This window comes from Oncorhynchus gorbuscha, linkage group LG10, assembly GCF_021184085.1.
Source record: "Oncorhynchus gorbuscha isolate QuinsamMale2020 ecotype Even-year linkage group LG10, OgorEven_v1.0, whole genome shotgun sequence".
Lineage (NCBI taxonomy): Eukaryota > Metazoa > Chordata > Actinopteri > Salmoniformes > Salmonidae > Oncorhynchus > Oncorhynchus gorbuscha.
Window position 1 is genome coordinate 82,896,606 of NC_060182.1, and position 23,168 is coordinate 82,919,773.

The 23,168-nt window shown below is 47.7% G+C and overlaps 1 protein-coding gene across 3 annotated transcripts in view; it reads left to right on the forward strand.

Annotated features, from left to right (window-relative positions):
• LOC124046656 (coiled-coil domain-containing protein 85C-A-like) overlaps positions 1 to 22,965 on the forward strand; it is an 89,501-nt gene extending 66,536 nt beyond the window's left edge. For all 3 annotated transcript variants that reach the window (XM_046367279.1, XM_046367280.1, XM_046367281.1), the window contains 2 exons: positions 19,028 to 19,219; positions 21,229 to 22,965. In XM_046367279.1, the coding sequence (XP_046223235.1) occupies positions 19,028 to 19,219; positions 21,229 to 21,318 (282 nt within the window). In that variant the 3' untranslated portion in view covers positions 21,319 to 22,965. The remainder of the gene's footprint in view (positions 1 to 19,027; positions 19,220 to 21,228) is intronic.
• Positions 22,966 to 23,168: the final 203 nt, after the last annotated feature.

Here is a 23,168-nt window from a genome sequence, read left to right on the forward strand (position 1 = left end):
GCATGTCTCTCAGAACATCATTAACTAATGCCTGAAAAACAGCTGGCGCATTGGCGAGACCGAACGGCAGAACCCGGTACTCAAAATGCCCTAACGGAGTGTTAAACGCCGTTTTCCACTCGTCCCCCTCTCTGATGCGCACGAGATGGTAAGCGTTACGAAGGTCCAACTTAGTAAAGCACCTGGCTCCCTGCAGAATCTCGAAGGCTGATGACATAAGGGGAAGCGGATAACGATTCTTAACCGTTATGTCATTCAGCCCTCGATAATCCACGCAGGGGCGCAGAGTACCGTCCTTCTTCTTAACAAAAAGAACCCCGCCCCGGCCGGAGAAGAAGAAGGCACTATGGTACCGGCGTCAAGAGACACAGACAAATAATCCTCGAGAGCCTTACGTTCGGGAGCCGACAGAGAGTATAGTCTACCTCGAGGAGGAGTGGTCCCCGGAAGGAGATCAATACTACAATCATACGACCGGTGAGGAGGAAGGGAGTTGGCTCGGGACCGACTGAAGACCGTGCGCAGATCATGATATTCCTCCGGCACTCCTGTCAAATCGCCAGGTTCCTCCTGAGAAGTAGGGACAGAAGAAACGGGAGGGATGGCAGACATTAAACACTTCACATGACAAGAAACGTTCCAGGATAGGATAGAATTACTAGACCAATTAATAGAAGGATTATGACATACTAGCCAGGGATGACCCAAAACAACAGGTGTAAACGGTGAACGGAAAATCAAAAAAGAAATAGTCTCACTGTGGTTACCAGATACTGTGAGAGTTAAAGGTAGTGTCTCAAATTTGATACTGGGAAGATGACTACCATCTAAGGCAAACATGGGCGTAGGCTTGTCTAACGGTCTGAAAGGAATGTTATGTTTCCGAACCCATGCTTCGTCCATGAAACAACCCTCAGCCCCAGAATCAATCAAGGCACTGCATGTAGCACCCGAACCGGTCCAGCGTAGATGGACCGACATAGTAGTACAAGATCTAGATGAAGAGACCTGAGTAGTAGCGCTCACCAGTAGCCCTCCGCTTACTGATGGGCTCTGGCCTCTTACTGGACATGAATTAACAAAATGTCCAGCAACTCCGCAATAGAGGCACAGGCGGTTGGTGATCCTCCGTTCCCTCTCCTTAGTCGAGATGCGAATCCCTCCCAGCTGCATGGGCTCAGTCTCAAAGCCAGAGGAGGGAGATGGTTGCGATGCGGAGCAGGGAAACACCGTTGATGCGAGCTCTCTTCCACGAGCCCGGTGACGAAGATCTACCCGTCGTTCTATGCGGATGGCGAGAGCAATCAAAGAGTCCACATCTGAAGGAACCTCCCGGGAGAGAATCTCATCCTTAACCACTGTGTGGAGTCCCTCCAGAAAACGAGCGAGCAGCGCCGGCTCGTTCCACTCACTAGAGGCAGCAAGAGTGCGAAACTCAATAGAATAATCCGTTATGGACCGTTCACCTTGGCATAAGGAAGCCAGGGCCCTAGAAGCCTCCCTACCAAAAACTGAACGGTCAAAAACCCGAATCATCTCCTCTTTAAAGTTCTGGAATTTGTTAGAGCAATCAGCCCTTGCCTCCCAGATAGCTGTGCCCCATTCTCGAGCCCGGCCAGTAAGGAGTGAAATGACGTAAGCAACCCGAGCTCTCTCTCTAGAGTATGTGTTGGGTTGGAGAGAGAACACAATCTCACACTGCGTGAGAAAGGAGCGGCACTCAGTGGGCTGCCCGGAGTAGCAAGGTGGGTTATTAACCCTAGGTTCTGGAGGCTCGGCAGGCCAGGAAGTAACAGGTGGCACGAGACGTAGACTCTGGAACTGTCCAGAGAGGTCGGAAACCTGAGCGGCCAGGTTCTCCACGGCATGGCGAGCAGCAGACAATTCCTGCTCGTGTCTGCCGAGCATGGCTCCTTGGATCTTGACGGCAGTGTAACGAGCGTCTGAAGTCGCTGGGTCCATTCCTTGGTCGGTTCCTTCTGTCATGCAGGTGATAGAGGACCCAAAAGCGACTTAACAGAAACAGAGTTTATTCAAGTCCAAACAGGGAATAACAGAAATCCTCTAGTCTGTAGAGGGAATGACAGGAGAAGCGGCCACAGACTGCAGGTCGCTTCGGGTAGGCGCAGGCCGTAGTTGACAGAGACACCTGCTCACACGCAGCATCTGATGAAGGCAAAAACACGACAGGACAGGGCGATACACAATCACAGCAAAAACACGACAGGACAGGGCGAAACGCAATCACAGCATGGTGAATACTAAACAAGGAACCGACGGGACAGGAACGGAACACAAAGGAATAAATAGGGACTCTAATCAGGGGAAAGGATCGGGAACAGGTGTGGGAAGACTAAATGATGATTAGGGGAATAGGAACAGCTGGGAGCAGGAACGGAACGATAGAGAGAAGAGAGAGCGAGAGAGTGAGAGGGGGAGGGGGAGAGAGAGGGATAGAAAGAGGGAAAGAACCCAATAAGACCAGCAGAGGGAAACGAACAGAATGGGGAGCACAGGGACAAGACATGATAATAAATGACAAACATGACAAATACAGACTGCAACTCTTTGTTAAGGGTTTCAGTGACTTCATTAGCTGTGGTTGCTGATGCGTATATGGTTGAATCATCAGCATACATGCTTTGTTTAATGCCAGTGGTAGGTCATTGGTAAACATAGAAAATAGTATAGTGCCTAGAGAGCTGCCCTGCGGTACACCACACTTTACATTTTTGACATTAGAGACGCTTATATTAAAGAAAACCCTTTGAGTTCTATTAGATAGATAGCTCCGAATCCACGACATGGCAGAGGTTGAAAAGCCATAGCGCTTACGTTTTTTCAATACCCAGAGGATAAGTGGAGAATATGGGCAACACCTGGAGGGGGTGGAGACAAGCACAAATACAGGTGAAACAGATCAGGGCGTGACAAATTCTCTAGCCCAGCTGGAGACTGAAGCTGAAGACTCTCCTTCTCTCTCAATTCAATTCAATTCATTTCAATGGACTTTACTTGCTCTCTCAAGCCAATTAAATGGTCTTTCTCTCTCTCTCTCTCAAAGTGAAATAAACAATAAACCATGACCAGTAAACATTACGCTCACAAAAGTTCCAAACAAATGAAGACATTTCAAATGTCATATTATGTCTATATAGGGTGTTGTAACAATGTGCACATAGTTAAAGTACAAAAGAGAAAATAAATTAACTCTGTCTTCCCCCTCTCTCTTTCTATCTCTCTCTCTTTATTTCTCTTTCTATATGTCTGTCTCTCTGTCTCTCTCCTTTATAGCCCAGAGATTTCACCTGTCTCTCTGTTGCTTCCATGTTTAACCAGAGGTCGTCCCTTAAAGACCACTAATTAAATTTAGCGTCCCTCCTTACAGAAGGGCAAAGACACCCTCTGCTCTCTCCTTCTCTTTCATCCCCCTCTCCAGCTCTCACCTTGGGGGCGTCATTGTCCTCATTCTTAATCCCTCTTCTTCCTTCTTATCCTCTTCCTCCATCATCCTTTCCTCTCTACCCCCCCCCCACACACACTCCTCCTCTTCCTCCAGCAGTAATGCAGAGAGGGGAGAGAGAGAGGACAAGAGAAGAGGGAGAGGAGAAGAGGGGGAAGGAAGAGAAGGGAGAGAACATAGGAGGCTGTGAAAGGAGAGGAGAGAAGTGAGGATGTAAGGAAGAGAGACTGGAGAGGAGAGGGAGGAGAGGAGAGGAGAGGAGAGGAGAGGAGAGGAGAGGAGAGGAGAGGGAGAGGAGAGGAGAGGAGAGGAGAGGAGAGGAGAGGAGAGGAGAGGAGACAGAGACAGAGACAGAGACAGAGACAGAGACAGAGACAGAGAGGAGAGGAGAGGAGAGGAGAGGAGAGGAGAGGAGAGGAGAGGAGAGGAGAGGAGAGGAGAGGAGAGAGGAGAGGAGAGGAGAGGGAGCAGAGACAGAGGAGAGGCGAGGAAAGAGGCGAGGAGAGGAAACAGAGAGCAGAGACAGAGGGAGGAGAGAGAGCAGAGACAGAGAGAGGAGAGGAGAGGAGAGGAGAGGAGAGGAGAGGAGAGGAGAGGAGAGGAGAGGAGAGGAGAGGAGAGGAGAGGAGAGGAGAGGAGAGGAGAGGAGAGGAGAGGAGAGGAGAGGAGAGGGAGCAGAAAGAGGAGAGGAGAGGGAGCAGAAAGAGGAGAGTACTCTTCTTTAGCTAATCAGAACTCTGATTGGTCCTGATAAAAAAAAAAAACTTTGGAGTCATCATGGTAACCACTCAGGTAAAAAAATAATAAGAGTGTGGCGTGTGCAAAAAGTGTGTGTGTGTCTGTTTTGGAATGAAATACAGACCGACTTTAGACTCCTGGCCTGATTAGCATGGCTTTGAACTTCAACTTCAAACACAGAAGGTGACGCTTTGAATAATGCATCATATCTCTCTCTCTCTCTCTCTCTCTCTCTCTCTCTCTCTCTCTCTCTCTCTCTCTCTCTCTCTCTCTCTCTCTCTCTCTCTCTCTCTCTCTCTCTCTCTCTCTCTCTCTCTCTCTCTCTCTCTCTCTCTCTCTCTCTCTCTCTCTCTCTCAATTCAATTTCAATTTAAGGGGGTTATTGGCATGGGAAACATGTTTAAATGGCCAAATCAAGTAAAATAGATAATAAACCAAAGTGAAATAAACAATAAAAAATGAACAGTAAACATTACACTCCAAAAGAATAAAGACATTTCAAATGCCATATTATGTCTACATACAATGTTGTAATGATGTGAAAATAGTCCAAGTACAAAAGGGAAAATAAATCTGAGTGAAATATGTGTCTCTAATTACATTTGGCATGAGGTTAGTAAGTACAGCTCAGTTTCCACCTCATTTTGTGGGCATTGTGAACATAGCCTGTCTTCTCTTGCGATCCAGATCTATCTACGGCGGTCTTTCTCAATAGCAAGGCTATGCTCACTGAGCCTGTACATAGTCAAAGTGTTCCTTAAGTTTGAGTCAGTCACAGTGGTCAGGTATTCTGCAACTGTGTACTTTCTGTTCAGGGCCAAATAGCAATCTAGTTTGCTCAGTTTTTTTGTGAATTCTTTCTAATGTGTCAAGTAATTATCTTTTTATTTTCTCATGATTTGTTTGGATCTAATTCTATTGCTGTCCTTGGTCTCTGTGAGGTCTATTTGTGTTTGTGAACAGAGTCCCAGGACAAGCTTGCTTAGGGGACTCTTCTCCAGGTTCATCTTTCTGTAGGGGATGGCTTTGTTATGGAAGGTTTGGGAATCGCTTCCTTTTAGGTGGTTGTAGAATTTAATGGCTCTTTTCTGGATTTTGATAATTAGTGGGTGTCTGCCTAATTCTTCTCTGCATGCAGAGGATTGTTTTTGCAGAATTCTGCATGCAGAGTCTCCATTTGGTGTTTGTCCCATTTTGTGAATTCTTGGTTCAGACCTCACAACCATATAGGCAATGGGTTCTATAACTGATTCATATATATTTTTTTCAGATCCTAATTGGCAGTGTCAAATTGTATTTTCCATTTGATGGCATAGAAGGCCCTTCTTTACTTGTCTCAGATCGTTCAAAGCTTTGTGGAAGTTACCTGTGGCATTGATGATTAGGCCGGGGTATGTATAGTTTTTTTGTGTGCTCTAGGGCAACTGTGTCTAGATGGAATTTGTATTTGTGGTCCTGGCAACTGGATCTTTTTTTGACACCATTATTTTTGTTTGACTAAGATTTACTCTCAGGGCCCAGGTCTGAGAGAATCTGTGCAGAAGATCTAGGTGCTGCTGTAGGCCCTCCTTGGTTGGGGACAAAAGCACCAGATCATCAGCAAACAGTAGACATTTGACTTCAGATTCTAGTAGGGTGAGGCCGGGTGCTGCAGACTGTTCTGGTGCCCTCACCAATTCGTTGATATATATGTTAAAGAGGATGGGGCTTAGGCTGCATCCCTGTGTCACCCCACGGCCCTGTGGATAGAAAAGTGTGTGTTTTCAGCCAATTTTATCCACACACTTGTTGTTGGTGTATATGGATTTTATAATGTTGAATGTTTTCCCCCCAACACTAGTTTCAATCAATTTGAATAGCAGAAAATCATGCCAAATTGAGTCAAAATATTTTGTTAAATCAACAATCATTAGAAGACATTGCCTTTGTCTTGGTTTGTTTGTCAATAAGGTTGTGCAAGGTGAATATGTGGTCTGTCATACGGTAATTTGGTAAAAAGCACATTTGACATATGCTGAGTGCATTGTTTTCACTGAGGAAATGTACAAGTCTGCTGTTAATGACAATGCAGAGGATTTTCCCAATGTTGCTGTTGACGCATATCCCACGGTAGTTATTGGGGTCAAATTTGTCTCCACTTCTGTAGATTAGGGTGATCAGTCCTTGGTTACAAATATTGGGGAAGATGCCAGAGCTAAGGATGATGTTAAAGAGCTTTAGTATAGCCAATTGGAATTTGTTGTCTGTATATTTTATTATTTCATTGAGGATACCATCAACACCACAGGCCTTTTTGGGTTGGAGTGTTTTTATTTTGTCCTGTAGTTCATTCCAGGTAATTGGAGAATCCAGTAAGTTCTGGTAGTCTTTAAAAGTTGATTCTAAGATTTGTATTTGATCATATATATGTTTTTGCCAATGGTTCTTTGTTAGAGCCAAAAAGATTGGATAAGTGCTTTACCCATACATCTCCATTTTGGATAGATCATTGTTTTTGTTGTTGTTTGTTTAGTGTTTTCCAATTTTCCAAGAAGTGGTTAGAGTCTGTGGATTCTTCAGTTACATTGAGCTGATTTCTGACATGCTGTTCCTTCTTTTTCTGTAGTGTATTTTTGTATTGTTTTAGTGATTCACCATAGTGAAGGCGTAGACTCAGGTTTTCTGGGTCTCTATGTTTTTGGTTGGACAGGTTTTTCAATTTCTTTCTTGGGTTTTACATTCTTCATCAAATCATTTGTCATTGTTGTCCATTTCCTTTGGTTTTCTGTTTTACATTTTTAGATTAGATAGGGAAGCTGAGAGGTCAAATATATTGTTAACATTTTCTACTGCCAAATTTACACCTTCACTATTACAGTGGAATATTTTGTCCAGGAAGTTGTCATAAAGGGATTGAATTTGTTGTTGCCTTTTTTTCATAATATTACTCAGTTCCTTTGGCTTTGATGCCTCATGATTGAGAATTGCTCTGTTCAGATAGACTGTGGTTTGGCAGTGATCTGAGAGGGGTGTTAATGGGCTGGACCTAAACACTCTGAAAGACTCTGGGATGAGGTCAGTGATAAAGTAGTCTACAGTACTATTGCCACGAGAGGAGTTACACAGTGGAGAGAACAAGTATTTGATACACTGGCAATTTTGCAGGTTTTCCTACTCTTATGTAGAGGTCTGTCATTTTCATAGTTACACTTCAACTGTGGGAGACGGAATCTAAAACAAAATTCCAGAAAATCACATTGTATGATTTTTAAGTAATTAATTAGCATTTTATTGCATGACATGAGTATTTATTTTTTGTTGTTGAATTTTACCCCTTGTTCTCCCTAATTTTGTGGTATCCAATTGTTTTACTAGCTACTATCCACCATCCTACCCGGAAGCCAGCCTCACCAATGAGTCGGAGGAAACACCGTGCACCTGGCAACTTTGGTTAGCACGCACTGCGCCCGGCCCGCCACAGGAGTCGCTGGTGCACGATGAGACAAGTATTTCCCTACCGGCGAAACCCTCCCTAACCCGGACGACGCTAGGCCAATTGTGCGTCGCCCCACAGACCCCCCGGTCGCGGCCGGTTACGGCAGAGCCTGGTATTTGATCACCTACCAACCAGTAAGAATTCCGGCTCTCACAGACCTGTTAATTTTTCTTTAAGAAGCTCTCCTGTTCTCCACTCATTACCTGTATTAACTCCACCTGTTTGAACTTGTTACCTGTATAAAAGACCTGTCCACGCACTCAATCAAACAGACTCCAACCTCTCCACAATGGCCAAGACCAGAGAGCTGTGTAAGGACATCAGGGTTAAATTGTAGACCTGCACAAGGCTGGGATGGGCTACAGGACAATAGACAAGCAGCTTGGTGAGAAGGCAACAACTGTTGGCGCAATTATTAGAAAATGGAAGAAGTTCAAGATTACTGTCAATCACCCTCGGTCTGGGGCTCCATGCAAGATCTCACCTCGTGGGGCATCAATGATCATGAGGAAGGTGAGGGATCAGCCCAGAACTACACGGCAGGACCTGGTCAATGACCTGAAGAGAGCTGGGACCACAGTCTCAAAGAAAACCATTAGTAACACACTACGCCGTCATGGATTAAAATCCTGCAGCTGTCATGCAGGTGAAAGAGGACCCAAAAGCGACTTGGCGAAAACAGAGTCTTTAATCCAGTAAAGTAAATACAAACAAAAAACACAACTTTCACTCGAAATGACGAGGACAAACTGGAGACTCGATCTTGAACAGCAGGTGAACAGCAGGTTGCCTCGGGAAGGCACTTGAACCAGACAGACTCAGACCCCTGCTCACCACGCAGCATCTGAGGAAAACACGACACGACAGGGCGATACACAAACACAGCACGGTGAATTCTAGACAAGGAACCGACAGGACAGGAACGGAACACAAAGGAAGAAATAGGGACTCTAATCAGGGGAAAGGATCGGGAACAGGTGTGGGAAGACTAAATGATTGATTAGGGGAATAGGAACAGCTGGGAGCAGGAACGGAACGATAGAGAGAAGAGAGAGCGAGAGAGTGAGAGAGGGAGGGGAGAGAGAGGGATAGAAAGAGGGAAAGAACCTAATAAGACCAGCAGAGGGAAACGAATAGAATGGGAAGCACAGGGACAAGACAAGATAATAAATGACAAAACATGACAGTACCCCCCACTCACCGAGCGCCTCCTGGCGCACTCGAGGAGGAATCCTGGCGGCAACGGAGGAAATCATCAATGAGTGAACGGTCCAGCACGTCCCGAGACGGAACCCAACTCCTCTCCTCAGGACCGTAACCCTCCCAATCCACTAAGTATTGGTGACCCCGTCCCCGAGAACGCATGTCCATGATCTTATGTACCTTGTAAATAGGTGCGCTCTCGACAAGGACGGGAGGGGGAGGGAAGACGAACGGGGGTGCGAAGAAAGGGCTTAACACAGGAGACATGGAAGACAGGATGGACGCGACGAAGATGTCGCGGAAGAAGCAGTCGCACAGCGACAGGATTGACGACCTGGGAGACACGGAACGGACCAATGAACCGCGGAGTCAACTTACGAGAAGCTGTCGTAAGAGGAAGGTTGCGAGTGGAAAGCCACACTCTCTGGCCGCAACAATACCTTGGACTCTTAATCCTGCGTTTATTGGCGGCTCTCACAGTCTGTGCCCTGTAACGGCAAAGTGCAGACCTCACCCTCCTCCAGGTGCGCTCACAACGTTGGACAAACGCTTGAGCGGAGGGAACGCTGGACTCGGCAAGCTGGGATGAGAACAGAGGAGGCTGGTAACCCAGACTACTCTGAAACGGAGATAACCCGGTAGCAGACGAAGGAAGCGAATTGTGAGCGTATTCTGCCCAGGGGAGCTGTTCTGCCCAAGACGCAGGGTTTCTGAAAGAAAGGCTGCGTAGTATGCGACCAATCGTCTGATTGGCCCTCTCTGCTTGACCGTTAGACTGGGGATGAAACCCGGAAGAGAGACTGACGGACGCACCAATCAAACGACAGAACTCCCTCCAAAACTGTGACGTGAATTGCGGGCCTCTGTCTGAAACGGCGTCTAACGGGAGGCCATGAATTCTGAATACATTCTCGATAATGATTTGTGCCGTCTCCTTAGCGGAAGGAAGTTTAGCGAGGGGAATGAAATGTGCCGCCTTAGAGAACCTATCGACAACCGTAAGAATCACAGTCTTCCCCGCAGACAAAGGCAGACCGGTAATGAAGTCTAGGGCGATGTGAGACCATGGTCGAGAAGGAATGGGGAGCGGTCTGAGACGACCGGCAGGAGGAGAGTTACCCGACTTAGTCTGCGCGCAGTCCGAACAAGCAGCCACGAAACGGCGCGTGTCACGCTCCTGAGTCGGCCACCAAAAGCGCTGGCGAATAGACGCAAGAGTGCCTCGAACACCGGGATGACCAGCTAACTTGGCAGAGTGAGCCCACTGAAGAACAGCCAGACGAGTGGAAACAGGAACGAAAAGGAGGTTACTAGGACAAGCGCGCGCGACGCAGTGTGCGTGAGTGCTTGCTTAACCTGTCTTTCAATTCCCCAGACTGTTAACCCGACAACACGCCCATAAGGAAGAATCCCCTCGGGATCAGTAGAAGCCACAGAAGAACTAAACAGACGGGATAAGGCATCAGGCTTGGTGTTCTTGCTACCCGGACGGTAAGAAATCACAAACTCGAAACGAGCGAAAAACAACGCCCAACGAGCTTGACGGGCATTAAGTCGTTTGGCAGAACGGATGTACTCAAGGTTCTTATGGTCTGTCCAAACGACAAAAGGAACGGTCGCCCCCTCCAACCACTGTCGCCATTCGCCTAGGGCTAAGCGGATGGCGAGCAGTTCACGGTTACCCACATCATAGTTGCGCTCAGATGGCGACAGGCGATGAGAAAAATAAGCGCAAGGATGAACCTTATCGTCAGACTGGAAGCGCTGGGATAGAATGGCTCCCACGCCTACCTCTGAAGCGTCAACCTCGACAATGAATTGTCTAGTGACGTCAGGAGTAACGAGGATAGGAGCGGACGTAAAACGTTCTTTTAGAAGATCAAAAGCTCCCTGGGCGGAACCGGACCACTTAAAACACGTCTTGACAGAAGTAAGAGCTGTGAGAGGGGCAGCAACTTGACCGAAATTACGAATGAAACGCCGATAGAAATTAGCGAAACCTAAAAGCGCTGCAACTCGACACGTGACCTTGGAACGGGCCAATCACTGACAGCTTGGACCTTAGCGGAATCCATCTGAATGCCTTCAGCGGAAATAACGGAACCGAGAAAAGTAACGGAGGAGACATGAAAAGAGCACTTCTCAGACTTTACGTAGAGACAATTCTCTAAAAGGCGCTGTAGAACACGTCGAACGTGCTGAACATGAATCTCGAGTGACGGAGAAAAAATCAGGATATCGTCAAGATAGACAAAAACAAAGATGTTCAGCATGTCTCTCAGAACATCATTAACTAATGCCTGAAAAACAGCTGGCGCATTGGCGAGACCAAACGGCAGAACCCGGTACTCAAAATGCCCTAACGGAGTGTTAAACGCCGTTTTCCACTCGTCCCCCTCTCTGATGCGCACGAGATGGTAAGCGTTACGAAGGTCCAACTTAGTAAAGCACCTGGCTCCCTGCAGAATCTCGAAGGCTGATGACATAAGGGGAAGCGGATAACGATTCTTAACCGTTATGTCATTCAGCCCTCGATAATCCACGCAGGGGCGCAGAGTACCGTCCTTCTTCTTAACAAAAAGAACCCCGCCCCGGCCGGAGAGGAAGAAGGCACTATGGTACCGGCGTCAAGAGACACAGACAAATAATCCTCGAGAGCCTTACGTTCGGGAGCCGACAGAGAGTATAGTCTACCCCGAGGAGGAGTGGTCCCCGGAAGGAGATCAATACTACAATCATACGACCGGTGAGGAGGAAGGGAGTTGGCTCGGGACCGACTGAAGACCGTGCGCAGATCATGATATTCCTCCGGCACTCCTGTCAAATCGCCAGGTTCCTCCTGAGAAGTAGGGACAGAAGAAACGGGAGGGATGGCAGACATTAAACACTTCACATGACAAGAAACGTTCCAGGATAGGATAGAATTACTAGACCAATTAATAGAAGGATTATGACATACTAGCCAGGGATGACCCAAAACAACAGGTGTAAACGGTGAACGAAAAATCAAAAAAGAAATAGTCTCACTGTGGTTACCAGATACTGTGAGGGTTAAAGGTAGTGTCTCAAATCTGATACTGGGAAGATGACTACCATCTAAGGCGAACATGGGCGTAGGCTTCTCTAACTCTCTGAAAGGAATGTCATGTTTCCGAACCCATGCTTCGTCCATGAAACAACCCTCAGCCCCAGAGTCTATCAAGGCACTACATGTAGCACCCGAACCGGTCCAGCGTAGATGGACCGACAAAGTAGTACAGGATCTTGATGGAGAGACTTGAGTAGTTGCGCTCACCTGTAGCCCTCCGCTTACAGATGAGCTCTGGCTTTTACTGGACATGAATTAACAAAATGTCCAGCAACTCCGCAATAGAGGCACAGGCGGTTGGTGATCCTCCGTTCCCTCTCCTTAGTCGAGATGCGAATCCCTCCCAGCTGCATGGGCTCAGACTCTGAGCCAGAGGAGGGAGATGGTTGCGATGCGGAGCAGGGAAACACCGTTGATGCGAGCTCTCTTCCACGAGCCCGGTGACGAAGATCTACCCGTCGTTCTATGCGGATGGCGAGAGCAATCAAAGAGTCCACATCTGAAGGAACCTCCCGGGAGAGAATCTCATCCTTAACCACTGCGTGGAGTCCCTCCAGAAAACGAGCGAGCAGCGCCGGCTCGTTCCACTCACTAGAGGCAGCAAGAGTGCGAAACTCAATAGAATAATCCGTTATGGACCGTTCACCTTGGCATAAGGAAGCCAGGGCCCTAGAAGCCTCCCTACCAAAAACTGAACGGTCAAAAACCCGAATCATCTCCTCTTTAAAGTTCTGGAACTTGTTAGAGCAATCAGCCCTTGCCTCCCAGATAGCTGTGCCCCATTCTCGAGCCCGGCCAGTAAGGAGTGAAATGACGTAAGCAACCCGAGCTCTCTCTCTAGAGTATGTGTTGGGTTGGAGAGAGAACACAATCTCACACTGCGTGAGAAAGGAGCGGCACTCAGTGGGCTGCCCGGAGTAGCAAGGTGGGTTATTAACCCTAGGTTCTGGAGGCTCGGCAGGCCAGGAAGTAACAGGTGGCACGAGACGTAGACTCTGGAACTGTCCAGAGAGGTCGGAAACCTGAGCGGCCAGGTTCTCCACGGCATGGCGAGCAGCAGACAATTCCTGCTCGTGTCTGCCGAGCATGGCTCCTTGGATCTCGACGGCAGTGTAACGAGCGTCTGAAGTCGCTGGGTCCATTCCTTGGTCGGTTCCTTCTGTCATGCAGGTGAAAGAGGACCCAAAAGCGACTTGGCGAAAACAGAGTCTTTAATCCAGTAAAGTAAATACAAACAAAAAACACAACTTTCACTCGAAATGACGAGGACAAACTGGAGACTCGATCTTGAACAGCAGGTGAACAGCAGGTTGCCTCGGGAAGGCACTTGAACCAGACAGACTCAGACACCTGCTCACCACGCAGCATCTGAGGAAAACAGGACACGACAGGGCGATACACAAACACAGCACGGTGAATTCTAGACAAGGAACCGACAGGACAGGAACGGAACACAAAGGAAGAAATAGGGACTCTAATCAGGGGAAAGGATCGGGAACAGGTGTGGGAAGACTAAATGATTGATTAGGGGAATAGGAACAGCTGGGAGCAGGAACGGAACGATAGAGAGAAGAGAGAGCGAGAGAGTGAGAGAGGGAGGGGGAGAGAGAGGGATAGAAAGAGGGAAAGAACCTAATAAGACCAGCAGAGGGAAACGAATAGAATGGGAAGCACAGGGACAAGACAAGATAATAAATGACAAAACATGACAGCAGCGCACGCAAGGTCCCCCTGCTCAAGCCAGCGCCCGTCTTAAGTTTGCCAATGACCATCTGAATCATCCAGAGGAGGAATGGGAGAAGGTCATGTGGTCTGAACTCCACTCGCCGTGTTTGGAGGAAGAAGAAGGATGAGTACAACCCCAAGAACACCATCCCAACCGTGAAGCATGGAGGTGGAAACATCATTCTTTGGGGATGCTTTTCTGCAAAGGGGAAAGGATGACTGCACCGTATTGAGGGGAGGATGGATGGGGCCATGTATCGCAAGATTTTGGCCAACAACCTCCTTCCCTCAGTAAGAGCATTGAAGATGGGTCGTGGCTGGGTCTTCCAGCATGATAACTACCCGAAACACACAGCCAGGGCAACTAAGGAGTGGCTCCGTAAGAAGCATCTCAAGGTCCTGGAGTGGCCTAGCCATTCTTCAGACCTGAACCCAATAGAAAATCTTTGGAGGGAGATGAAAGTCCGTATTGCCCAGCGACAGCCCCGAAACCTGAAGGATCTGGAGAAGGTCTGTATGGAGGAGTGGGCCAAAATCCCCGCTGCAGTCTGTGCAAACCTGGTCAAGAAATACAGCAAACATATGATCTCTGTAATTGCAAACAACGGTTTCTGTACCAAATATTAAGGACCTGCTTTTCTGATTTATCAAATACTTACGTCATGCAATAAAATGCAAATTAATTACTTAAAAATCACACAATGTGATTTTCTAGATTCCGTCTCTCACAGTTGAAGTGTACCTATGATAAAAATTACAGACCTCTACATGCTAGAGTAGGAAAACCTGCAAAATCGGCAGTGTATCAAATACTTGTTATCCCCACTGTATTTTCCGTCTGAGTCCATAAGGAGTACAAGCTGTGTCTCGTGTATGTCCTCATTGGGTGTGTGTGTGGTGGGGGGGGGGGGGGGGGGGGGGGGGGGGGGTCAGGAGGGCTATCAGAGTGGTTGACAGGGGGGGTGCTCAGAGGGGGTGAGATCCCCTGGGCTTGGGGTTCTTCATTTGTCTGTCCTACTCTGATGTCGACGTGGTCAGGGTATGGGGTGGACTCTTCTGCTGTGGTGTCGAGACTTTTGTCAGGAGCTGAGGTGGGCTGGTCTGCTGGCTTCTCTGCAGGGGTGGCCACCTCTCTAGTGGGTTGTTCTCTGTCACACAGCATCCCCCTCACCCCCGCCACCAGCAGTCTGATCCTCTCCTTTAGTGCTCTGTTCTTCTCCTGCTCTTTCTCCTGTTGAAGTTGTCTCACCACAGTCCAGAGTGCAGATATGTCTCTCTCCACCCCCAGCCTGGTGAAGGGGATGTTGTTGTGCTGGACTGTTGTCTGGGTCTGTGCTGACTGGAGTGTAATCACCTGCTGTTCCAGCTCCACCTGCCCTACCACCAGCTGGGTAAATGTATCCTTCATTTCAATGAGGGGGTAGTACTCTGCTGGGAGGATGACTTTCCGCTTGGGGTTGCTCGTCTGTGGGGTTATATAATGAAGAACTCTGGTCTGACCCGCTCGGGTGGGGATATCTATCTCAAGGGAGAGCTTCTCCTGCTGAGCTAATCCTTTGATTAGGTGAAAGTCCAGCTGAAACTTTTTGGGGTTGCCCTGTACCAGTACTGTTCCAGACTTATAGAGATTTATACAGTTGAAGTCGTAAGTTGACATACACTTAGGTTGGCCTCATTAAAACTAGTTTTTCAACCACTCAACAAATTTCTTGTTAACAAACTATAGTTTTGGCAAGTCGGTTAGGACATTTACTTTGTGCATGACACAAGTAATTTTTACAACAATTGTTTACAGATGGATTATTTCACTTATAATTCACTGTATCACAACTCCAGTGGGTCAGAAGTTTACATACACTAAATTGACTGTGCATTTAAACAGCTTGGAACATTCCTGAAAATGATGTCATGGCTTTAGAAGCTTCTGATAGGCTAATTGACATCATTTGAGTCAATTGGAGGTGTACCTGTGGATGTATTTCAAGGCCTACCTTCAAACACAGTGCCTCTTTGCTTGACATCATGAGAAAATCAAAAGAAATCAGCCAAGACCTAAGAAAAAATGTGTAGACCTCCAAGTCTGGTTCATCCTTGGGAGCAATTTCCAAATGCCTGAAGGTACCATGTTCATCTGTACTAACAATAGTACGCAAGTATAAATACCATGGGATCACGCAGCCGTCATACCGCTCAGGAAGGAGATGCGTTCTATCTCCTAGAGATTAATGTACTTTGGTGCGAAAGTGCAAATCAATCCCAGAACAACAGCAAAGGACCTTGTGAAGATGCTGGAGGAAACAGGTACAAAAGTATCTATATCCAGAGCAAAACGAGTCCTATATCATCATAACCTGAAAGGCCGCTCAGCAAGGAAGAAGCCACTGCTCCAAAACCGCCATAAAAAAGCCGGACTATGGTTTGCAACTGCACATGGGGACAAAGATCGTACTTTTTGGAGAAATGTCCTCTGATCTGATGAAACAAAAATAGATCTGTTTGACCATAATGACCATCATTATGTTTGGAGGAAAAAGGGGGATGCTTGCAAGCCGAAGAACACCATCCCAACCGTGAAGCACGGGGGTGGCAGCACCATGTTGTGGGGGTGCTTTGCTGAAGGAGGGACTGGTGCACTTCACAAGATAGATGTCATCATGAGGGAAGGAAAATTATGTGGATATTTTGAAGCAACATCTCAAGACATCAGTCAGGAAGTTAAAGCTTGGTCGCAAATGGGTCTTCCAAATGGACAATGACCCCAAGCATACTTCCAAAGTTGTGGCAAAATGGCTTAAGGACAACAATGTCAAGGTATTGGAGTGGCCATCACAAAGCCCTGACCTCAATCCTATAGACAATTTGTGGGCAGAAATGAAAGTGTGTGTGAGCACTGCTAACCCTCCCTCCTAAGCCCCTACACCCCCCTACATCCGTCACATGCTAAAATTAGCCCAGTGATCGTGATCACATCACTGTAGCACTGGCAAAATCCCAACCATCTAATAACAAGAGCAGCCAATTAAATGTCAATCAAGATTCTCTTTGACACAGTAGCAGTTGCAATGTACTTTTAATGGGTGATTCCATCTTGTAAAAAAGGTTGGTTGTTAATGTCTTTTAAACTAGAGCCTCTATTTATGTTTTCTTTTAAACGGACTTTGTTCAGTCTACATCCCAAATGCCACCATATTCCCTACATATTGCACTACTTTTGACCAGAGGCATATGAGCCCTGGTCAAATGTAGTACACTATACAGGGAATAGGGTGCCATTTGGGATGCACATAAGTGTGGTGTCTATCTCAGTGTTCTCTGAGGATTGCTACTAGGTATTGATACAGGCTCTGTAACAGTAGACTGGCAGGCGGATCACTTCCTTCCTCTTCTATAATACCTCTACAGCAGGGGCCTACACCATTCACCCTGGAGCTGTTGTTATTGCCTCTCTCCTTTGTGTGTGTTGTTCACACTCCAGTCTCTCTCTCTCTCTCTCTCTCTCTCTCTCTCTCTCTCTCTCTCTCTCTCTCTCTCTCTCTCTCTCTCTCTCTCTCTCTCTCTCTCTCTCTCTCTCTCTCTCTCCCTCCCTCCTCAGGGGCACCAGTGTTGGAATGCTGGCTGGGATTCTTGAGGATTTAATGCAAGAGTGGTGCTCAAAACGCTGGAACTGAGCTGTATTGGGATAGGGTCAGAGATAGAGATAGCTAAGGGCTTGGACAGTGAGTGATGGGACTGAGCTGTATTGGGATAGGACCAGGGGAGGTGTAACCCCACCAGGATAGGACCAGGTTGGGACCAGGGGAGATGTAACCCCACCAGGGGAGGACCTGGGGAGATGTAACCCCACCAGAGTAGGACCAGGTTAGGATCAGGGGAGATGTAACCCCACCAGGGTAGGACCAGGTTAGGATCAGGGGAGATGTAACCCCACCAGGGTAGGACCAGGTTAGGATCAGGGAAGAATGTAACCCCACCAGGGTAGAACCAGGGGGAGATGTAACCCCACCAGGGGAGGATCAGGGGAGATGTAACCCCACCAGGTTAGGATCAGGGGAGTTGTAACCCCACCAGGGAAGGACCAGGGAAGTTGTAACCCCACCAGGGTAGGACCAGGTTAGGATCAGGGGAGATGTAACCCCACCAGGGGAGGACCTGGGGAGATGTAACCCTACCAGAGTAGGACCAGGGTAGGATCAGGGGAGATGTAACCCCACCAGGGGAGGACCTGGGGAGATGTAACCCCACCAGGGTAGGATCAGGGGAGATGTAACACTACCAGAGTAGGACCAGGTTAGGATCAGGGGAGATGTAACCCCACCAGGGTAGGACCAGGTTAGGACCAGGGGAGATGTAACCCCACCAGGGTAGGACCAGGTTAGGACCAGGAGAGGACCAGGGGAAATGTAACCCTACCAGGGTAGGACCAGGGGAGATGTAACCCCACCAGGGTAGGGCAAGTCCAGGGTAGGACCAGTTTAGGACCAGTGGAGATGTAACCCACCAGGGTAGGACCAGGGGAGATGTAACCCACCAGGGTAGGACCAGTTTAGGACCAGGGGAGATGTAACCCCACCAGGGGAGGACCAGTTTAGGACCAGGGGAGATGTAACCCCACCAGGGGAGGACCTGGGGAGATGTAACCCACCAGGGTAGGACCAGTTTAGGACCAGGGGAGATGTAACCCCACCAGGGGAGGACCAGTTTAGGAACAGGGGAGATGTAACCCCACCAGGGTAGGACCAGTTTAGGACCAGGGGAGATGTAACCCCACCAGGGGAGGACCTGGGGAGATGTAACCCTACCAGAGTAGGACCAGGGTAGGACCAGGGGAGATGTAACCCCACCAGGGTATGACCAGGGTAGATGTAACCCCACCAGGTTAGGATCAGGGGAGATGTAACCCCAGCAGGGTAGGACCAGGGGAGATGTAACCCCACCAGGGTAGGACCAGGGGAGATGTAAACCCACCAGGGTAGGACCAGGTTAGGATCAGGGAAGATGTAACCCCACCAGGGTAGGACCAGGGAAGATGTAACCCCACCAGGGTAGGACCAGGGTAGGATCAGGGGAGATATAACTCCTCCAGGGTAGAACCAGGTTAGGATCAGGGAAGATGTAACCCCACCAGGGTAGGACCAGGGAAGATGTAACCCCACCAGGGTAGGACCAGAATGAAAGGATTTAATCTCATTTCGGTGGGTGGTTAACTATAGTACCCCAGAGACAGGGGAGAGGGGGGATTAGCATGATGTTACTAACATGATGATGTGTGTGTGAGAGAGAGAATAAAGTATATTCATGTGTGTGACCACACTGACCATCTCTCCTCTCTCTCCAGGGCTCTGGTAGGTCCTCCAGTGGTGAGCCGTCCCCCCCAGCAGACTACCTCCCAGTGGGCCAGAAGCCAGAGGCTGTGGTCCATGCCATGAAGGTACTGGAGGTCCATGAGAACCTGGAGAAGAAGATCCCTGAAGACTACGATGAAGACCTCAGTGAAAAGGAGAAGGCCATCGTCAGGGAGATGTGTAATGTAAGAAACTTTCTCTCTCTCCTCATGACCTTTCTCATCTCCTCTATCCTATCCCAGCAAGCTAATAATGAGAGCTTGATTAAGATACATGAGTTGCGTCTCCCTCTCCCTCACCCTCTCCCTCTCCCTCTCCCTCCCCCTCCCAGTTTCTGTTTGTTTGCCTGTTCGAATTACAAGCCTGCCATCGCTTTGACGGAGAGCAGTGTTTCAATTACTGCACAATTACCCCCCTCCATCCATCCCTCCCTCTCAACCTCCCCCCTGTCACCCCTCCTCTCTCACCCCTTCACTTCCCCGTGCTATAATTGGAGGTTCCCATAAAGGAGCCATAGTGTTTACGACACACTTGTCAGCGTAATTAAAATAACTTCACTGGGAGAAACAATGGAAGCTCTTATTGTGGCCTCTTAAGCCTTCGAGCTCCATTCCCCCTGTAAACCTCCCAGATACATTCCCCCTGTAAACCTCCCAGATACATTCCCCTGTAAACCTCCCAGATACATTCCCCTGTAAACCTCCCAGATACATTCCCCTGTAAACCTCCCAGATACATTCCCCTGTAAACCTCCCAGATACATTCCCCCTGTAAACCTCCCAGATACATTCCTCCTGTAAACCTCCCAGATACATTGCCCCTGTAAACCTCCCAGATACATTCCCCCTGTAAACCTCCCAGATACATTCCCCCTGTAAACCTCCCAGATACATTCCCCCTGTAAACCTCCCAGATACATTCCCCCTGTAAACCTCCCAGATACATTCCCCCTGTAAACCTCCCAGATACATTCCCTCTGTAAATCTCCCAGATACATTCCCCCTGTAAACCTCCCAGATACATTCCCCCTGTAAACCTCTCAGATACATTCCCTCTGTAAACCTCCCAGATACATTCCCCCTGTAAACCTCCCAGATACATTCCCCCTGTAAACCTCTCAGATACATTCCCTATGTAAACCTCCCAGATACATTCCCCCTGTAAACCTCCCAGATACATTCCCCCTGTAAACCTCCCAGATACATTCCCTCTGTAAACCTCCCAGATACATTCCCCCTGTAAACCTCCCAGATACATTCCCTCTGTAAACCTCCCAGATACATTCCCCCTGTAAACCTCCCAGATACCTTCCCCTGTAAACCTCCCAGATACATTCCCCCTGTAAACCTCCCAGATACATTCCCCCTGTAAACCTCCCAGATACCTTCCCCCTGTAAACCTCCCAGATACATTCCCCCTGTAAACCTCCCAGATACATTCCCCCTGTAAACCTCCCAGGCCTAGGATAAGATAGGAGGATAGAACTATGAGGTAGAAGCTACAGGCCCCGCCTTCTCTCATCTCAACAGCATATCCACCCCCAGACATGTAGGGTGCATCCCAAATGGCATCCTACTCCATTTCATAGTGCACTTCTTTTGACCAGGCCCCATCAAAAGTAGTGCACTATAAAGATAATATACACTCTGTGACAGGCCTGGCGAGGAGTGCAGGGTAGTATGGGACCAGTGTTCTCGTAGGGACAACCCTGGGGCCCTTCCAGGCTTTCAGTAGCCATGCCTGTTGGTTGTTCCATACAGAGCTCTGCACATGAGAGACAGAGAACATGGAGACACAATGCAGCTATTTACAGTCAAGTATCCCATCTACCATAAAGACATCCTGGTCAATAATGAGGTCTATGTTACATGGTCCTGTGGGTCAACCTCTCTCTCTCTCATCACAGAGTTGGGAGTTAAGTGTTGCACAGCTGTTGTTGTGTCCCCTAATTTTCTGCTCAGAATATGTGGAGCACATTTCTGTTGACACCCATTGGTTGGCTGGATTCCAGTCATATCTATGGTTCCCATCTCTCTATGACCTCCCTTTGACCCACAGGGTCAATTAGTACTACATTTCACTTCTAGAGACCCTCAATTGAAGGGACTGGATATACTGTAGATAGTATACAGCCGTTGTGTAACAGGGTTTTGTGTCCCCTCTCCCACTTCCCTGTACTCTGTTGTGTTCTCAGGTGGTGTGGCGTAAACTAGGTGACGCTGCAGGATCCAAGCCTTCCATCCGCCAGCATCTCTCTGGGAACCAGTTCAAAGGGCCCTTGTAGTCCTTAAGACCACATTAACCAGCGCACAGCAGCACTCAGACGAGACAAACGGACAGACAGACAAATGAACAACAACAACCATGGACCCGCAGCACAAACAAGGGGCACATCTCAAATGACACCCTCCTATTTTCTCAGCACTGTGTGACCGTGGCAAGATAATCCCCACAAACTCTAGCCTGAACCCAAACCTCTGTGCTTAGCCTCCCCTAACATTGTCCCCTGGTGAATATAGGAATGTAGGCTACAGCTGACCTGGGTAGTGGGTACAGTCAATCTCAGTTTAGATCGGACAAAATAGGCTGCGCCGATGAAGGGTTAAAAACAGCGGTTGGCAAATCCTTATAGCCTCTGACCACGTTGGCTCTCATTTTCTGTTTATTTCAAGACAATTCTCATGTTGAATGACACACCGTTCGTCAATACCCAGCAGGTAATCTAATGCCCACGGCCAACGTTGGTTATGGTGTCTTGTCATTAAAGAGAAGGAAGAGGAGGATAAACTGCCCCTTACAACCAGTCACTAGACCTGAGCTACAGTACTTTACCTGACCCTCTGCCATCTCCAACCAACGTCTGTTTTGGTGTTTGTAAATGTTCACCTACCAAGTGTTCAAGACTGACAACCACTCCAGGACAAACCATTGTACTATTCTCAAGTCAAGGCCCTGATATGTTCTGTTCTTGCCTTTACATCCATTACTTTTCCATTCAACAGCAACGGACTGGCAACTCCTTACAACATAGAAGAGGACAAATACTGGAAATCGCATGATGTCATTTCCTTCAGTGTAGAATCACAAGCCATAGGTTTATACAACGTGAAACCTAGCTGCTGTAGGATGCTGTTTAATAATGTAGTCCTCTTTTGTCTGAGAGAAGTATGTGTAATAATGTAGTCCTCTTTTGTCTGAGAGAAGTATGTGTACAAATGTAGACGGTAAAAGTGTTAAACTAAATTCTAGCACTAAAGTAGGTTGTTTAACAAAACATAGTGCTATTATTTTACCTGTTGTTTTTAGTGTTCATGTTTGTTTGTGCCTCAAATGGCATCCTATTCTTTATACCAACACTATATAGGGAAAAGGGTGACATTTGGTATGCACACTTTATAACTAAGTACAGAAAGTGGCACACCGAGTGCAGTTTCATAAATGTCCTCCCAAAGCAGAAAGCTTATAGCCTGGGGGCCAGTCTGCTTAGCCACTCCTGAAAACTCCTTATAGAACTGTCATGACAAACATGATACAGTGACAGCAATGGAGTTGGTAAAAGCACAAACAGTTCTGGGACCAGACTAGAAGGCTGTCATACTATTAACTGAAACATGAACTCAAGGGAAGGTTACGGTTCATGCCTAATATACTGTCGCTTCTGATGATTTATCATGGATCAGAAAGTCAGACTCTTGCTAGATGGAAGTGGGACTTTTCACTTACAAATCTGCAGATCTTATATATGACAATCATTGAAACGGTTTGAAAACAACTTATTTTGACCAGTCCTAAGTATTCTCTATGAGCTCTTGCCCATTCAACCTCTGAATGGCACACATACACAATCCACGTCTCAATTGTCTCAAGGCTTATCCTTCTTTAATCTGTCTCCTCCCCTTCATCTACACTGATTGAAGTGGATTTAATAACTGACATCAATAAGGGATCATATCACCTGGTCAGTCTATGTCATGGAAAGAGCAGGTGTTCTTAATGTTTTGTACACTCAGTGCATGTAATACTGAGTTCTCAGAGCTGGATCCTATGTATACTTTATACAGTGTCTTAGCTGGCTCCTGTACATTATGACATGTGTTAGGCCTGTGTATGCTGTATGAAGTCTCATAGATTATC